Source organism: Globicephala melas, chromosome 20 (genome assembly GCF_963455315.2).
Source record: "Globicephala melas chromosome 20, mGloMel1.2, whole genome shotgun sequence".
Lineage (NCBI taxonomy): Eukaryota > Metazoa > Chordata > Mammalia > Artiodactyla > Delphinidae > Globicephala > Globicephala melas.
This window is the reverse complement of record NC_083333.1, coordinates 42,862,730-42,881,232: the sequence shown is the minus strand read 5'-3', so window position 1 is coordinate 42,881,232 and position 18,503 is coordinate 42,862,730. Positions and strand designations below refer to the sequence as shown.

General features: G+C 55.9%; 1 protein-coding gene across 1 annotated transcript; it reads right to left on the bottom strand.

The window, feature by feature from the left end:
• Positions 1-662: 662 nt before the first annotated feature.
• On the bottom strand, positions 663-17,389 carry GPR179 (G protein-coupled receptor 179). The gene is made up of 11 exons (XM_030839749.2): positions 16,596-17,389; positions 15,148-15,256; positions 13,461-13,548; positions 12,786-13,021; positions 11,928-11,996; positions 11,432-11,541; positions 10,905-11,143; positions 10,596-10,734; positions 9,841-9,946; positions 8,887-9,033; positions 663-7,435 (listed from the first exon to the last, which is right to left on the bottom strand). Exons 1-11 carry the CDS (start codon positions 17,387-17,389, stop codon positions 2,342-2,344), a joined length of 7,131 nt encoding a protein of 2,376 aa, XP_030695609.2. The 3' UTR covers positions 663-2,341.
• Positions 17,390-18,503: the final 1,114 nt, after the last annotated feature.

Here is an 18,503-nt window from a genome sequence, read left to right as displayed (position 1 = left end):
AAGGCAAAATGAGAAGGGAAGTGCTTTGAGTAGGATCCACAGCTGGGGAGTATGGAGTAAGGGGAGGCAATCCTGGGAGGGTAGGGAAGCAGACACAAAGCGCACTTAATGGCTAAACGACGTCTTGATTTCTCTGAATATATTAAAACACAGTGTTTCACATAAGCTGTTTCACCTCACTCCACCTCACTCCCCTCACTCCCCTGTCTCAGGGATCTCTAGATAATCCTAAATAGCAGCTAAGCCAGGGAGCCACCAGGGAGCCAGAGGATAAGTGCAATTTTCATTTCCCCTTGGGATCAAATCCAGCTGAGCAAATGGCCCAGATGTACAGGATTGGCTTGAAGGGCCGGGCGGAGGCCATCTGCAGTGCCACCCATGTAGCTGGGCACTGGCTGAGAATTAGCCAGACAGTCCCATTGTCCTGAAGGCTGCCATGTGGCTACCTTGGGCTTTAGAGCAGGCATTGTTCTTTCCTTATCTATCTACTATTAATATTTAGAAACATTGAAAAAATAAAATCACCATAATGAATAAGCTAGAAACAACTGCAATAGTCAAGAAGAAGCATTCTTTATTTTTTTCCCCATGGTTTATTTCACAACTGTGGTTAGAGAGACAACTTTTCTGTTCCCAGCTAGTCCAGACCCAGTGGGATTGTTCTGAGGTGTAGAATTTGCATTGGCTCGCAAGCTGTGAGGCTAACTAGCTAGAGCCCAGAAAAACAACACACCTTAGTTACTGCTCTGGAGGCCTAGGGCAGGGGACCTAGGTAAGAGGGAAGGCCTAGATACGGAACAAGGGCCTCTGGTCTCTGAAAGTGGGTTACTCCATTCCTTCTTCTTTTTGGAAATGGAGCACTTTGCTCCTATTTCTGTGAAGCCCTGTAGCTGCCCAGAGTATTTACATGCAGACTGGTATTTTCCCCATTGGGTGTTTGGTCCCCTTCTTTTGTGTTTTTCCTCCTGGTGAATGGCATCAGTATCTGTCCAGTTAGAGGGTGGGCCCTTGTGCCATGTTTAGTCTGCCTATTTCCACCCCCACCTCACCCCTGCCGATCCTGGGACGTCTGTGACCAACGTTTTTCTCCTTCCTCATTCCCCTCTGGTAGTATCACTTAATTCCAGCACTCTGTTATCTAGGACCACTTAAGTAAGGGTAGCCTGAATTGACTTGAGAGAATTGAGCCGAGCTAAGAACGAGAGAGAGCTCCCTAAGAAAGGAGGCTTTGTATTTACACGATGCCCTTTCCCTGGCCCTCGGGCCTCTAACCTGCCTCATAGCACTACTCTTTCTGAGGGCAGTTAAAGTGCTGGCTGTAAACAGGACCTCCTTTCTTGCTCGGGCTTCTCGGCAAAGAGACTGATGTGGGCCTCCTGTTACTGAGCAAGTGATTTTGAGTGGTTCTTGCATTGGAACCAGAAATTCCCCCTGGCTCCAGTTGCATTTGACAACAGAGAGGGGTCCCTTTGATGACAGCACTGAAAGGCTAGGAGAATGAGGCAGTGGGGTGAACTCTGCAGATTGGCAAAAGATGGGGCAGGAAGGAGGGAAGGCCATCTGAAAAGGCTTGTAAGAGTCATACTTCTTAAACTGGGCTTAAACTGGAGCAATTGCCTTTCCCTTTATGCTCTCTGTCTCTGATGTTGCTTTAGATGCCAGATGTTGACGTAAGTGTGCTTGATTCTCTGTACTTCAGCAGTCAAGCAGGGCAGGTACGGGAGAATAAAGCAGAACCTGGAGATCCAAAGTCAAAATGACAGGATCTTTGAGGCATTTCAGGCACCTCTTTTGAGCCATTTAAGTTTTCCCCCTGATTTATCTTTGAACTTGAATAAGTGGCTTCTAAGCTTCCTATGGTGACCTTCCTCAGCCCCTATGTTGCCAATGCCTTGCGTGGTTTAGTTTCTTCCCAAAAAATGTCCTTTGTAGACTTCACAGAAGAATGGGTCTCCTTTTGAGAAAATGTGGGCTGGGCACAGCTGACTTGCCTTTATCGCTAACATTGGCTTTACAAGTGAGTGTCCTGTCACAGACAGCTTGTGTTGAGTATTCTAGCTGGATGGGAGGATTCATTAGAAGTGGAAGGTCCGGCCCTTGTTCTCTGGAGCAGGAAGAAGAGTTGGAAGTAAAGAGGGGATGGGATTAACTTTTGCGGTCCGAGCAAAACCCTTTTTGTACAATTTGTCTTGGAATGAGTTGACTTCTGTCCACCTTGGAGAGAGAAAGTGGCCAAGTGTGTTTGATTCCATTTTTTGGAAACACCTAGGACTTGGAAAGGACTTTGGCTTCGAAAAGATAGCCCCCCAATGTTTCACCTCACCTGATGGGGTTGTTACTCCTAGTCCCAAGGATAGACAGCTGGAGGGGTGAGTTCTTCGTGTTGAGCTTTAGAAGCTACTTCTCCTTGGTCTTCGGTTAAGGAGGAAGACTCCTGAGCCTTAGCTTCCTGGAGAGTTGGCTCTGGGACTAAGCTGGTCCTCGGCCCAAGTTCTGAAGGTACTTGGAGTTCTCTGACACCTTCCGGAGTAAAAGTACTGGCTGGCTTGCTCACTTTGGGGCAGAGGCTTTTGCCTTCTGGAAGGAAGCCACCCAGAGGTCTGTGGACTAAAAGGCATGGTGGGTTCTCAGGGGCTGTGGGGCAGAGTTTTTCTGTCTGAGTTTCTGTTAAAGCCAGGAGGCCAGATTCGTCAGATGGGGCTCCAGTTACCTCCCAAAGACATATATCGATGTCTGCCATGGTCCCCTTTATTTTATTTCCTTCTGGATCTGTGACTTCCCATTGACACAGCTCTGCCATCCTGCTCCCCATACTGCTTGCTCTGTGGGGACCGACTTTGGGTTCGTCCGTGTCTGGAGCATCTGGCTCGGGGGAGAGCCCTTCTGACCTTGTGCCTTCCCAAGGACAGACCGTCTCTCGCTCTCTGTTGACTTTTACTTCTTCTGAAAAGTGTTCTTCAGTCCCTCCAGATCCTGCCTTTTGCAGGAACATCTCTCCTTGCCCTTGAGATTCTCTGTCCAACTCTTGTTCCAGTCCCCCTTTCTCTGCTGCTCCTTGACTCACCTCCCAAGGGCAGATTTCTGTTTTCTTTTCAGAGGGAGACTCTTCTGCTTCCCATGGACACACTTCTGCTACTCTGGCCCCCATGCTGCCTGCTGCCTCGGAACTTTCTTTGCTTCTGTCAGAAGCTTGTGGGGCTGGTTGTGGAGACAGACCCCCACAATCTTGACTCTCCTGGGGACACACAGCCTCCTGTTTCCCATCTGCACTCTCTGAGTTTGCCTGAACGGCCACAACTTTGTGCTCTGGTTTTTCTGGGGCTTTCTCCTCCTCTTGAGGCTCCCCTTCTCCATCCTGTCTTGACACCCCTTCCTCAGGGATTCTTTCAGTCACCTCACAGGGACAGGTCTCAGCTTTGGCGCCGCTGTCAGGTTTGGGAGCATCCATGGCAGGAGCATCCCACGGGCAGAGCTCAGCAAGCCTGCCCCCAACGCCGAGCAGTGTCTGAGCACCGGCTTTCGGTTGGTCAGGGCCGTGACTGTCTGGGTGGGAGAAAGATCCCGCCGGGGCCACACTCTCCTGTAGACAGATAGGTCGTAGCTCATTGCTTGCTTTCTCCCCGTGTTCAGCAGTGACTTCTGCTTGTTCTGGGAAGGAGCCCATCTTTGGGTCTTGTGTCAGGTCCCCTTTCTGTGCTGCTTCATCACTCACTTCCAAGGAGGGCCCCTCTGCCACTCTGCTACTCCCGCTGCTGGACGAGTCTGAGACCTCGGCCTGAGCAGAGGGTGTCCTCAAGTCCTTCTCCCAAGGACACATAGCTTCCTGTTCTTGACTCAGTTTTGTCTCCCATTTTGATATGTCTTCTCCCAGGGAGGTGAGTCTCCCCTCTTCTAGAGTTTTCTCCCTCTGCCCCATGGAATCAGTCCCCATCTCTTGTTCTGATTCCTTCCCGGGGGCTCCTTCATCCACCTCCCAGGGACAGATCTTGGCTTTTTCACTGGTAGGCGCTCCCTCTGCTTCCCAGGGACACACCTCAGCTGGCCTGCACCCCACACGGTCCAATACCTGGAGCCCAGCTTTTGGTCTGTCGGTGCCCAGAGTGTCTGAATGCCGAGAGGATCCCCCCGGATCCAAGCTCTCCCAGGGGCGGGCCACCTCCCGCTCCCAGGCCTGCCTCTCTGGCTTCTTTGGAGCAGTAACAGCTATCTCTTCAGGTCCAGTATCTGCAGAAGCCCTTCCTGTATCATTTGGAAATTGCCTAATGGCCTCAGTTCCCAAAGCCCTTTTCTCCCCTGCTCCAGCACTCACCTCCCAGGGACAGATCTCTGCCTTCTCAGCAGGCAGGATTTCCTCTGCGTCCCAGGGACAGATCTCAGCAGTTTTGCTTCCCGTACTGCCTGACATCTGGAAAGTGGCTTTGGGTCTATCTGTGTCTCGAGGACCAGGTTGCGGGGAGAAGTTTCCAGGGTCCACCCTCTCCCAGGGACAGACTGCTTCCGGCTTTTGCATCTGTCCCTCAGGCTTTTCCCAAGTTGTGCTATCTTTGATTCCTGATGTTCCAGGCATCTTCTCCTTGTCCTTTTGAGATTCTCCTTTTGGTGCCTGTCCCGACATCCAGTCCTCTGTCGTTCTTTCATTCACCTCCCAGGGACAGATTTCTGCCTTGGCAGGTGTTGCTTCCTTTGCCTCTGACCTGAGATCTTCCCGTGGACATACCTGCGCTGCTCTGCTTCCTCCCTTGCTGAGGAGTTGGCCACCAGCTTTGGATGAGGAGTTTTCTAGATGTGGGCTGGAGTGCCCAGGGGTTGTGCTCTCCCAGGGACACACGGACTCCTGCTGTTGACTGCATTTCTGCACTGCTTTCCCAGTTTGTTCCCACGTCTCTCCAAAGCTCCCTTTTCTGGAGGTTTTTCCCTTTTCCTGGAGAGGTTCTCCACCTGTCCTCTGACTCATCATTTCCTTCCCTACTACCTCATCACCCAGCTCCCAGGGACAAATCTCTGCTTTCCCGATAGCAGGAGCATCTCCTGCCTCCCATGGACACGCCTCAGTGACGCTACTGCCCAGACTCCCCGAGCACCCGGAGGTTCCCGGGGCCTGAGTAGAGACTGCTGAGGGGCCCCGGAAATCTGTCCTTTCCCACTGACAAAGAGATTCCAACCCTTCACCCAGTTTCTGTTCTTCCAAGAAGATTGCTTTCTTGGGAGTTTTCTGCTTTGCCTGGGGGAGCTTCTTTACTCCCTCCTGGGACGGTTTCTCATTCTCTCCTCCTTCACTTGCCTCCCAGGGACAGAGCCCTGCCTTGGTGATGTCAGATGTACAAGCTCCTGGGCCAGCGGCTTCCCACGGTCGTGTCTCTACCTGTCTAGGCTCCACACTGCCCACTGTGTCAGACCTGCCCTTGGTTCTGTCAGAGTCCTGAGGTGCTGACCGAGGGGACAGACCCCCAGGATCGGCACTCTCCCAGGGACACACTGCCTCCTGTCCCCTGACCAGTCTCTCTGGCTTTTTCTGAGCAATGGCAACCACATCTTTGGGTTTTGATTTTTCTGAGGCTTTCCCCCTCTCATCTTGGGAGGCATCTAGATCTTGCCTCAGTGCCACCTCCTCAGGGACTCCACTCACCTCCCAGGGGCAGATTTCGGCCTTGTTGCTACTGTCAGGCTGACACGTTTCTGACTCGGTGACTTCCCAGGGGCATACATCTATCACCCTCTGGTCAGCACTGCCCAGGGGCCGGAGGCCAGCTTTGGGCAGTTCCCGCCACCCCCCAGGGGCTTCTTTTGCTTGCTTAACATTTTTGTCCCTAACAGTGCCCTGCCTGACTTGCCTCAGTGTGGCAGGCCCTGTTTTACCTGCTTTTGCAACCTTCCCCTCCCCTAGACCCTGGGATGGCCTCCTGCCTCTGTCTGCTTGTTCCCTACTGCCCTCCTGGTGACAGACTTGGAGCATTCTGCTTGTGTGAGCGTTCTGTTGGTTCTGGAGGGACTCCTCGTCATCACAGGGGGCAAGCGCGGCCTGCTTACTCACCGCCTTGGGGCGGCCTGACCTGGGAGATCTGGGACATGCCCCCACACCCTCTCCCAAAGCTCGGCCCTTCTCTTCCTTCTCAGGACATCCTTCCCCGCTCTCCTTCTCTCTGTATGTGCTCCGAGAACGGGTCAGAGCTTTGATAGCCAGTCCCAGGCTACGCATGGAACCCTGCTGAACAGGGGTCTTGAGGCTGTGGGATTTAGATTTAGAGAAGACCTTGGGCCTGTCCTCATCCTCATCAGCTTCCCCCTGGAGACACCTGTCCTCCGTGTCCATCCCATTCTCCCCAGCCCCCCTCTTGTCTACTGCTATAGAGAGGGCCCTCCAGAGCCTGGCCCGACCTGGGGCGGGAGAGTGGTGGCCTCGCTCTGGCCCCGGGGGGCCTTCCTGAGCCACATTTTCTTTCTTTGATGGCAGTTCTGCATTCTCCCAGGGGCAGATGTAGGTGAGCAGGCTGGGGCTTTGTGGGGGTACTGGGATGGGTGCCAGGGCAGGGACGGGAGCTGGCAGCAGAGCCAGAGATAAGGTGGAGGTGGGAGACAGCATCCCTGGCTCCCCCAGGCCCACCCCGGACGTGGCCATGATGGGTGTGGAGATCTGGTGCTGGACGGGCGGGTGGGGCAGCCTTCTCGCGGCCTCCTCGCGCAGCTTTCTGGAGGCGTGGGAGCTGTCCACGCTGCTCCTCTTGGCCGGGGAAGGTGGGGCCGACAGGGTAGTCGCTCGGGCTCGCTCCAGCCTCCAGGCCGAGGGCCTCCGCGCCGGGCTGGCCAGGGCGGCCTCTGCCTTCCTTCTCTCCTCGCGCTCCCTCGCCCGCTGGTAGGTCTCCTCCAGGTAGGCCTGGCTGGCCTCGAGCAGGGCCTTTTCCCTGGAGTCAGCCACGACGCTCAGCGACTTGTGCAGCGAGGCGGGCCGGGCACAGGGCAGCCGCTCTCCCACCGTCAGATTGTGGGCGCTGGCCGACCTGAAGCTCAGCGCGGGCGGCCCTGCCGCCGACTCGCGGCTCTCGGATTGCGGGCCCTTCCTGGCCAGCTTCCTCCTCAGCAGCGAGTCGAGCAGAGGCGGGTACTGCTCCCCGCGGGGAGCGCGGTCCTGCTCGCAGGTGCTACTGGACTTGCGCAGACCCGGCGGCGCGGCGGGCTCCCGGAGGCTGGCGCTGGGCAGCCTGGCGCTGAGCAGCCGGCGGCGGGAGGAGCCCCCGGACAGGCTGCCGCGGGCCGGGGAGCCCGAGTCCCGGGAGTGCTGGCGGGTCAGGGCCTCGGGGAACTCGGCCAGGTACTTCATGAAGGAGCGGCCCAGGGCCTGGCGCCAGCTGCCTTGCTTTTTGCGCAGGTGCGGGTTGTTAGCGGCCATTTCCTTGGTCTTGTGGACCTCGAGCTGGGCGTAGAGCTTCTTCAGCTCGTCCTGGGGGCGGGGGTGCAGAGCTGGCGGTGAGGGCCAAGCTCTCCATCCCCTGGCGGCGCTGCTCTGCCCCTCAGCCCTTGCTCAGACCATTTTCTCTGGGGGATCTCTCTCCCACCAAGCTGTGTCTCTTCCCAGCTTTTAAAACTCAGGATTCACCTCTCCGTCCTGCAGGGCCAACAACCTAGTTCCCAAGCCCGACCCGCTTAGCTCCGAGGCCTCAGCGCACCACTGACTTCTCTGGGCACTGTGGTCTGGTGGGAAGTCTCCAGCTTGGGAGACGGGAAACCTGGGTTTGAGGCTGCTGACCCATCATGTGCCTTCAGGCTATTTTCTTGCCCTCTCTGAGCCTCTGCTTCAATAAAGTAAGGAAGACTGGCTGCCTAGTGTTCACTTCCTTAAGAGGATTATATGAGATTGGTGGTGGGACCAGTGGGCGTGAAAACTGCCATATTCAGGTGTAAGTGACGGGATGGGGCTTTGAAAGTCTTTTGTACTTCGGATCTCTCCCCGCAGCCAGCGTAGGGGAGGTACATGGGCTGCTGCGCCCCATACTGGAGGGTCAAGGATGGTGTCTCTGTGGCAGTGTGCCTCCACTCTTCGGCCTGCCTGCTGGATTGGGGTCTCGGTTCAGCCTATCCCCAGGGGGCAGGCGGCAGGGCAGGCAGAGCTCAGAGGATGAGGAGGATACGGGGGAAAGAGAGGCAAAGGCAGTTGAGGCAAGGAAGGAATTGGGGGATGTAAACAAGTAAGGTGTGGAGGGGGCCCCAGGGGAGGTGGAGGGATGGACACAATGGCTTCCTGGGACTGTTCCCACATGCAGGTTCTATAAGACAAAGGGCTTTACTGCCAGGTCTCTTTATTTCCTACTCTCTGAGCCTCTCATTAGGGTTTCTGTGACTATAATGATATTCTTAAGCAGAAAAATAAGGTAAGGATGCTTTCCTGATGTAAGACTCAGGAAGAACTTCCTTTCTCTAACGCTGCTGGGGCCAGGGAAAGGGGGTCCTGGTGCCTGGTAGCCACTCGCTGCCTGAATTGCCCAGCCCCAATGGCCCTAGGGCCACTAACTACCCGGTATGTTGGGGACTGAGGGGCTTCTTAGGCTGCCCCTCATGGTGGCCCTGCTGAGTGGGAGTGGAGGACACAGGAGACACAGGGGATTTGAGCTCCACTCATGGTTCTGCCTCTACCATGCCAAGTGGGCCTCAGGAATCTGGGTTCTGGGGTTTTGCAGAGTGGGGGCGGTCTATCCACTGTGTGGCCTCCTTTGAGTAGAGTCAGGGGAAGCAGCTTAGGGCAGTGGTGGAGAAGAGAGGGAGCCGGGTCTTAGAGGAAAAGCTATGGGGAGGAGAGGGGACCTGCAGTGGCACACAGCCCGGGTGGCAGGGCAGCTGTGCCCCCTGCCCAGTCCCTAAGTAGCATCAAGAGGAGGTGGGGAGGGCAGCACCTACCCGAATGTCTCCAGGGTCCAGGCTGTGCTCGCTCCAGGCTGAGGCGATGCTGCTGTTCAGGTAGGAGCCTGAGCGCTGCAGGTCCAGCTCGTCCTCGTACACCTCATCCAAGATCTCCTCTCGGGGAGGAGCCCCTGGCTTCCGGAACTGGCCATGGTGGTGGGCATGATCAGGAAAAAGACTCACCTTGGCTCCCTGCCCCGTGGCATATGTATTTACTCCATAAATCTTCACCCCCTCTCTGATTCTGGGGGTCCAAGGAGTATTGTTCCCTCTCCTTCCTGATTTTCTCTAGCTCAGAGACCAGGGGTCTCAATGCCCTGCCCCCACAATTCCTAGCCATGTCCTTCGGCTACCCCCCCCCCACACCTATCTTTCTGTAACTGCTTCTGAGTTGATTTTCAGAGTCTCCCAACCTTCCAGTTGTATTACAAGGACTCCCTTCAGCTCTAGCTCTTTTTTTTAAAACTCCAAGTGTTTTTTATTATTATTTTTTAATTATTGATTTATTTATTGGCTGTGTTGGGTCTTCATTGCTGCGTGTGGGCTTTCTCTAGTTGCGGAGAGCGGGTGCTACTCTCCGTTGCGGTGCATGGGCTTCTCAGAGCGCAGTCTCAGTAGTTGTGGCACACGGGCTTAGTTGCTCCGCGGCATGTGGGATCCTCCGGGACCAGGGCTCAAACCCGTGTCCCCTGCATTGGCAGGCGGGTTCTTAACCACTGCGCCACCAGGGAAGCCCCAGCTCTAGCTGTTATTTCCCTTGCCCAGAGATTGGAGACGGAGATTCCTTCTGTGACTCCTAAGTGGGCTCCTTGCTTAGGGCCCACATCCCTCAGGGCCCAGGGTGTCATTCTCACCCTGGCCTGGAGAGGGTGCTATGGGTATAGCAGCTCCACAGTGCCCCTGGCAAAGGGGCTGCGTCTCCCTCACATTGAGACCAGGGGAAGACCTCACCTTAGGGATGAAGATCAGAGCCAGTGTGGCGGTGACTGTGCTGTGGGTGTGAAAGAAGAAGAGGAGGAGCGTCCAGTCTGGGTGCAGGGAGGGAACCAGTACAAACCTGAGGGTGAGGTGGGAAGGAGATGGTTAGCTACAGGTGGGAGTGGCCTCTTTCCTCTCACCTGTTTCAGTGGCTGTCCTCCTCAGCCCCCACCCTGATCTCCTGGAGGTGCTCCGTGCAGTGAGGAGGGCACTCTTCCTTCTTCCTGCCCTCCCACCTCAGGGCTCACGTTAATCTCCACCTCTGAGAAGCCCTCCCAGACTACTCCAGCTTGCCTTCTCCGGCTGCTTATAGCACTTAACTCTGTTATGGACCACTCTGTGGGTTGATTCTACCTTCACCACAGGGCCAGATCCTTGTGGACACTCATAGCAGGCCCGCTGCAAGGACGGTTGGGGTGTGAGGGGGAAGAAGGCAGTGAGAATGGAGCCTGTATGTGGAGGAGAGTCGGGGGGGGGGGAGGCGTGTGGAATGGGAGAGGAGTTAGGAGTGGAGCACGCTTCCTCTTCTCGGGTGTTGGGTGAGACATGGGTTACAGGAAGGGTATCTGTGGGGTAGGGAGAGAGCTACAGGTGGGGGCCCTCCTCCTCCTTGCTGAGGCGTCGTAGGTGTTGCAAGGAGGGCTGTGGGACGGGGGTACCCTCCCCTGGGAGAGGTGAGGAGTGTTCTTAGGGTGGGAGCCGTGGTGGGTAGGAGGGCCCGCCCTCACCTGGCTGCGTGGAAGGCAGCAGAAAGCAGCAGCTCGTTGTGCAGTGCGATGCCCATGTACCGCGGCTCATGCAAGGCTGAGGGAACAGCCCGGGTGGCGTAGCAGAGGAAGCTGCCCCAGCACAGGAGCAGCATCTCAGCTGCGGGGAAATAAGGAGAGCCGGGTACCACCTCAGCAGCCATGCACCCCTTTCTCTGTAGGCCGTGCTGGGGGGACCCCGGTCCAGGGGTCCAGGTACAAGGCAGGAGGACCCCTGGAGGTGCAGGGAGGGGGACCAGAGTGAGGCTGGGCTCAGTGGAAGCAGCTCACCCACAACCATGATGTAGTCCCAGCGGTCGTGGTGGCAGAGGTAGAAGTGGCGGCCTGTGTGGGTGTGGCCTCGCGCCACCAGGGACGCGTGCTGACTGCCTTGCTCCAGGATCCCCGCTGTCCATACAGCCAGGAAGCCCAGCACCAGCAGCAGCAGCAGCCCCAGACGCTGCAGCAGCCGCCCACTGCTCAGGTGGGGGCCCCGCTGGGCCGTTCGAGACAGAAACAGCTGGAGCACTCTACAAGGGTCAGAGTGTGGCTGGTGGATGCAGGGAGGGGAGATGCCCCTGGCCATTGCTTCCCTCCCCGCCGCACATCCCTGTCCTCCCATCCCTTCCATGGTTCACCGCCTCCTCTTACCCCCCAAAAAGTTACATGGAGGGGAGGGCCATAGTGATGGGAGCAGGCCTTGGGGGCACAGAGGAGTAGAGCTGGTAGGGGTCTGGCTGTGAAGAACTTCATTCCATAAATGAGCTGGGGTAGCCTGGAGTGAGCAGCGTGAGAGCAAGCTCTGCCCCAGACCCTACCTATAAAGCTTGAGTATAATAGTGCCGTAGACACTGGCAAAACCCAGCAGTCGGACCCAGCGGAGGGCGATGCAGCGGAATACACTGGGCTTGAAGTACAGGATGAAGACCTGGTGGGGAAGGGGCAAAAACAGTTGCTCTCCACTGCACTTCCACTGGGTGCCAGGCCTATGCTAAACACATTGCTGATCCTCCTAACCGCCTTTTCCTAGAGGCATCATCACCTCCATTCTGCAAAGGAGTAGCTTTGTTATCAGAGAGGTTAGGTAACTTGTCCTAAGTCACACAGCAGGTCATAGAGCTCCTTTTAAGCCTGGCTGTTTGGTTCCAGAGCTCACTAGACCAGCCTGTCATTTGTGGGTATGAGTTGGAGGATTTTGAGGTCTCTGAATCCCCCCAACAGGGCAGAGAGGAAGGATTCTGGGGCTTGGAGGGTACCAGGTTGGGACTATGGGGGATCCTGGGAGGTGCGGTCAGCCTCTGGCCACAGACTCACAGGGAAGTAGAGCAGCAGGGATCCAAAAAGGATGGTTTCCAGCAGTACCACTCCAGATGCCCGGATCCTCTGTGAACCCAGGAAAGAGAGAGGTATGTAAGCAGGGCAGCAAGAGGACAGAGCCTGGAGGATGGTACAGGAGGGTCTCAGGCCTGTTTGAGGGGTCACCCCATGGCCCTGAAGCTAAAGCTTCACCCTGTAACATTAGCTCTGCCCTCTCCATCCACAGCCACTCTCACCACAGGCTCTTAGCTCCACTGGCACTAAGCCTGGCTAAGGCAAAGGTTTCATATAGCTCCTGCCACCGCAGGCCCATGCCCCTCCCAGTCCCAGCCTGGGCCTTGCTGCAGACCTGGGCTAGAATCAGAGGTTGCTGGAGGTAGAAGGGATCTCAGGCTTTCCTCCAAGCTTTGGGTCAGACTGCCTCCTTGTCTGGAAACTCGCTTCTCTGTCAATTGACCGTCAACTTTGGCTCAAATGTCATGTTCTCCAGAAAGTCTTCCCACGCCATCTCGGGCAGGGTGACTGGGTCCCCTCTCTGAGCTGCCACAGCAACTGACACCTCTATCCTGGCCCCTGTTTTGCTGTGCTGTCATTTTATTTACATGTCTGAGGGGGCAGATCACTTCCCCTAGTGCCTACACAGTGTTTTGAATCGAGCCCAATGCCTTCATTGAGCAGGTGAGGAAACAGGTCTAAGATGGTGAGGTCACTCGCCTCATGTCACATAGTGAGTTAGATTAAGAATCAGGGCCAGAACCCATTTCTCTCAAGTTCTGGTCTTAGGTAGTCTGTGGTCTCCGGTTGATGCTAGAGACTCAGGACGTGTGTAGAAGAGAGATGTGGGGCCTTCCTTGCCTTGGTCTGGCGGCAGCGATAGGAGACCAGCATGCTCAGGAAGACGGCCAGCATGCAGCACGTCTGAGAGGCCAGCACCACTGCCCGCAGCGTGGGGGCTTCCTCCACCAGGCACGGCGTGGCATCCAGGCAGCTGGAGCAGCCCTCAGCACATGGTTGGCACCGCAGCAGCCTCCCGGAGCTGCCTTGCGGGGACCCGAATTGCCCGGTAGGCTGGGCAGCACCCTCCTCAGAGCCTATAAAGAACAGGATGTGTGCAGGGAGAGGGGCATGGCTGGGACAACCTGAGACCCCAGCCTTCTCTCCCAATGGTCCCCACAGCTCTCTCCCTGCCCTCTTATGGTCTGTGGCCCTTGGGGTAGCGTCAGGATGGGTAGGAATGAAGAAGTGGGTACTTTCAGGGGAAGGCAGGGTTACAGGAAGAGGCGATGCCAGGCTAGGACTCACTGCGAGGTCAGCTTGCATCGGACTGCCATGTTATAAGCTCATTCTCGGAAGGAACAGACACCCCCAAATTGGACCCTGCCTGCCTCTCCTGCTTCTCTCGACGTTCTTCCCTTGCTCCATGAGTTTTCTCCCAGTGTCTCACCCCAACCTGCCTTTCTTCCCCAGATGCCCCCCTCCAATCAGCCCAGCCTGTAAAACACCTTCCTGGCATTCCGCATAGTTACATACCCCCGGAGCTGCTTGTCCCATAGAAGCCGGGTCGGCAGCGGCAGAGGTAGTGGCCAAGGACAAAGCCCTGACTCTCCAGGGGGACACACTGTGGGGATGACAAACACACTCGGTATTTATATGAGGCTTTCCCTCCTGGGAAGAGAAGGAGGGCGCATTTACCTTCCTATCCACGGCCCCTGGGTCTACACCGGGGAGCCCCACCAGAAAGCCACCCCAGCCCTTGGGAAGCCTTCCATCCCTGGAAACCCTACTCTGCCCCCACCATTGCCTCTCTTCTCAAAGAGACCTCCAGGCAAAGAGTATGCAGACGGATCACCCTTTTATTCAGACTGGCCCTGACAGGAGCGTCACAGGTCCCGTTTCCCAGTGCCCAGCTGATGCTAGAGCAAGGTGCTGGGGAGGTGGGAGCAGGGAGACATCTGAGCTCAACCACACCTGTGTGCCTACATCCTGCTTCAAGGGTCCCCATCAGCCTCCCTCTTTGGCACACAGGTGGGTTGAAAAGGCCCCCATGGAGGAGCAGCTTCCTCCATCAGGGCCATCTGGCTTTGGCGCAGGACTGCTCTGCCCAGCCCTAATGCCAGGCTAATGCCAGGCTGGTGGGATGCCAAGGCCAGCTCTTTATTCCACCTCCACCCATTGATGTTTGCCCAGCAGGGGACAGAGCAGACCTCAGAGCCAGGCAGGGAAGATGAGCCCTTGGATGAGGTCAGACCTACTGTAGGGAGTGGCTGGGAACAGACCGCAGTGGGGCAAAGGAAGGAAGATTACATATCCAGCCCCTAGAAGGTGCTTCTGAAATCGTGGCCCAGCTTCCCCTCTTACTCAGACCACTGGAAAACGTTCTGTTCCTGCCATAGACAAATACATACCCAGAGACACGAATGTGGCTGTGTTGAAAAGTGCACTGGACAATGGGAGCCCTTATCCATCCCTGGACTGATAGCTCCAAACACATGAGCCCTGAAGAGCAACAGATGCCCAAACCCACCATACCTCCCAGCAGGCTGCAGGGCTCCCCTTGGCTTTGGTTCAGCTCAGGAACAAGCATGCAGTCAGTGTAACTGTGGAGCGGATTAGTTCACTGACCTGCCAGTTTCCCAGTACTGGGCTTGCAGGGTTATCAACCATTGCTTTCCATTATCCAGATTCTCCTGCATCCACGGCTTTGATTTTGCCAGCATCTCACCTGGGTTCCATCACCTTTACCAGTCCCAGAGCTCTTCAAGTTCCTTCTCTGGTTAGTCTCCTCCTACACCCCAACCAGCAATTCTACTTATTTCAACAAACACCCAACAGAGCATCCTTTGTGGGTCAGAAGGAGCCCAGAGCTCTGTTGACATGGAGAATGTGATTCAGGAGAAGGAAAGGGGACAATTAATAGAGGCTCAGGAGGCGGTCCTGGGAAGGGATCCTGGAGCACCCAGTACCAGAAGGGAGAGCAGACAGGGAAGCACACTGAGAATGCAAAGGAATGAAGGTGGCTGTCTCGGGTGGGGGATGGGGCTAGGCTGTATGTGTCCTCACTCTTAAAAAGCCTGGTATCTCATCTCTATCTATCTTATCAGTAGGGACTTCCTTGAAGCCGGAGAGGGTGGTGTGCCTTTGTCAGCTGCTCCTGATGGCAGTGATGGGAAAGGGGAGGGAGGCAGGACACCAGAACCCCCACCCTCTGTATCCTTACCTGGGTGCTGTTGAGATCACACAGGTGTGTGTTAGAGTACCAGCCTGGGCCGCTGGCACACTGATTGATGTCCACACTCTGAAGATCTACGTCCATCTGCACCTGCCCCCTAAGGCAGTGAATTGGCAGTTAGGGGTACGGTGAAGGATGCCAAGGTGGACGTGTGTCCTTGGACCTCAGACTATGAGGCAATGCAAGCTCTACAAACTTTAGCAGTGTGCCAGGAGAGAGGGCACACACGCACGCCATTTCTCCAGTGATATTAACCCTCGCTGTCTCTGCAGCAACAATCCTCCTCCCCCTAGGTTTTTCCCTGCCCCCACCCCCCCATCCCTCAGGTTTTCAACATCCTAGCATTTCTTGATTTCTATCAATGGGAAAGGGAGGTGGTGAGACATACAGGAGCTGCGGCTCTGATGATCTTTCTGAAAGGGATATTCACACTTCCCCACTGCATGTATATACACACTCACACACACACACACACACACACACACACACACACACACACACACACGTGCGCGCGCGCAAAGTGCAGCTATTAACCACCCCCTCACTCTGCCCAAACCAGGTCTGAAATGATCACAGCAAAGGAGATATGGAATAGAGGGGCCCAGAGTCAGAGCTGCCTGGCCCAAGGGCTCTCAACCCCTGCTCTGGGCTGAATGGGGAGAGAGCTGGCAAGGAGCCAGGCTGCCTGTGGCCAGGAGAGGAACTCTGCCAGGGACAATGAATGGGGACACAGAGCTGGGAAAACAACGTTGATTGTTGAATGCCTTGCGGTACACTATCCATCTGCTCCCTCCTTCCCATCATGGCTCCCAATCACCTCTTTACTCCAGCTGAGGGAGGCAGTCAGTTATTTGAGGAGCATCATAGGCTATCGGGGTCAGGACTTGATATAAGAATACAGCCATTGGGAGTGACCCTGGGGATCTGGCCAGCTCCTGGGCAGAAGAGACAATGGTGCCAAGCCTCCCCGCAAGTGTTCCCCTTCCTTTGCAGAAGCCGCCTTCTACAGCTGTATATTGCTAGGGAGCCTCGAATTTCATTCCCGAAGCGCCCATCTGACTCCTCTGAGAAGCCAGCACATGGATTGCCACTGTCTCCCGCACCAAGCCCAAGCCCTCTCCTGCCCTGTACCCACTACTCAGACCTGGAGGCCAGGACCTATGCCCAGCTATGTCCACACATCTGTACACACACACGTGTATGCCTACTTGTAAATGGAGTGATTTATATGTAGTACATACACACACCTGTATATGTTAACACACAGTTACAGATTCCCAGGGTCAACTGCAGATATACACAGCTGAATGCAAGTACACACATCTGTGTCCCCCACACATGTGCATACCAAATGGCCTATGCACAGCTGGCTGGACTTGGGCCCCCCCACCCCACAAATCCACAACAGCGTCAAACCCTGCACAAAAACCACTTACCTGATCTCCGGGTTGAGGTCTGGCTTGAGTCCATAGAAGGCCGCTGAGAGTGTGATAAGCCAGCCCGGACGGAGTCGGCCCTCCTGGCATTCCAGGAAGGGAGGAGACAGCCTCACGTGCTGCAAGTCCCCCACATATCCATCCCCCTGTGGCCACTTGGGGCTGCCAAGGCTCCCTAGGTCATTGGTCAGCACCCGCTTCTGCAGGTCAGGGGTGTCTAGGGCCCCGGTTGGGCTCTCCTTCTGCACCCTGCTCCCGGACAAGTCCTGAAGGATGGTCTCCTCCCCCATCCGGGTGGCCTGCAGGGCCAGCTGCAGGTGGCTGGCCCCCAGTGGAGGGTTAAAGGTCAGCAAAGCCCGGTATGCCCTTGGGTCCCCCTCGGCCACGCTGCGGACCAGTGCCTGGTACCACTCCACATCCTCCTCCACGCTGGACTCCCGGATGTCGTTGGCTTGTAGCAGCATGTTGAGGAAATTGGCAGCCTGCGTAATGGTGCCCGCTGCCCTCCATAGGATTGGGGGGAGCCCTGGTCTGGCTCCTGCCCCATGGGCTTCATAGCGCTCACTGCAATTAGCCCCCGATAGCTGTTGGGCATCTCCAGAGTAGAGAAAAGCTAGGGCTGCCTCAGCCCCCTCCGGGGGCACCCACATGGGTGCAGATCCTGGCTTGACTTGGGAGGACAGCGCGGGAAGAGAGCGGAGGAGCCTTGGACCCCCCAGAGCCCAGCCACAGAGGAAAGAGCAGCTCAGCAGCCCCCACACAGGAGGAGGCATGACCACTGCCCTGGTGCCCATCCTTGGGGCAGCTCTCAGGGACCCTGGGGTCCAGGCTGCCCGGGGTATTGGAGGTTCAGGAGATCCCAGGCAGAGGCTGGCCGCAGTCTGGGGCTGCCTGCTTGCACGCCTCCGATCCTTGCTTTCTCTCTTCCCCTCTTCCTCTCTCTCATGCTCAGGCTGTCTTACTTGTTTTTCTCTTCTCTTTAACGTCATCAGCTGGCTTCTGGACGTAGGCATGAGGGCTCTGTTCCCTGCTCTCTCAGTGTGGCCCCCCATCGCAAACACTTTTAATCCTGGCACACCACTCTTCCCTCCCCCTCTTATCCAATATCTAGGCTCCCTCCCCTCACTCCCCACCCTACATCTGCTCCAGGGAGAGATAGAAGGGACCAGCCGTTCTCTCTCTTCCTCCCTCCCTCCCTCTGCCCTTTGCTCCATTAGGAGAGATGGGCAAATCCGGGATGGGACGCCATAGCAACCACAGATGAGCCTGTGCCCCTCTCTCCACCCCTCTCCTCCACTCAGCCTCCTGGCAGCAATTTCCACGGCCATGATAAAGGGCCAAGCTGCAGCTCCTGGCAATCTGCTCTAGCTGCCTGTACCCCCGACACCATGCTGCTGAACTGGAATTTGAGATTGGGGTTGGCGAGGGGTGGGCAAGAGAGCCCAATAAGTGTAGGTTTTTAAAAAATATGTATTTATTTATTTATCTGGCTGCACCAGGTCTTAGCTGCGGCATGCGGCCTCTTAGTTGCGGCACGTGGGGTCAAATTCCCTGACCAGGGATTGAACCCAGGACCCCTGCATGGAGAGTGCAGAGTCTTAACCATTGGACCACCAGGGAAGTCCCAAGAGAGCCCAATAGAACCATAATTGATATTTGTACAGACTGTGGCAGTTTACAAAGTGTTTTTCACGTGCGTTATCTCAGTGACTCTTCCCCAACCCACCTATGCTGAATATTCTTATCCCCATTTCACAGATGCAGACAGTGAGGCTCAGAGACTCACCCAAGATCACATAGCTGCTTCATTTGAGTTGAGACTCAAACCCAGAGCTCTGATTCCCCTACACTGCCCCATCAAACCCCCACCATCACCCTGTTATTCATCCTTAGAGACCTCAAGAAGAC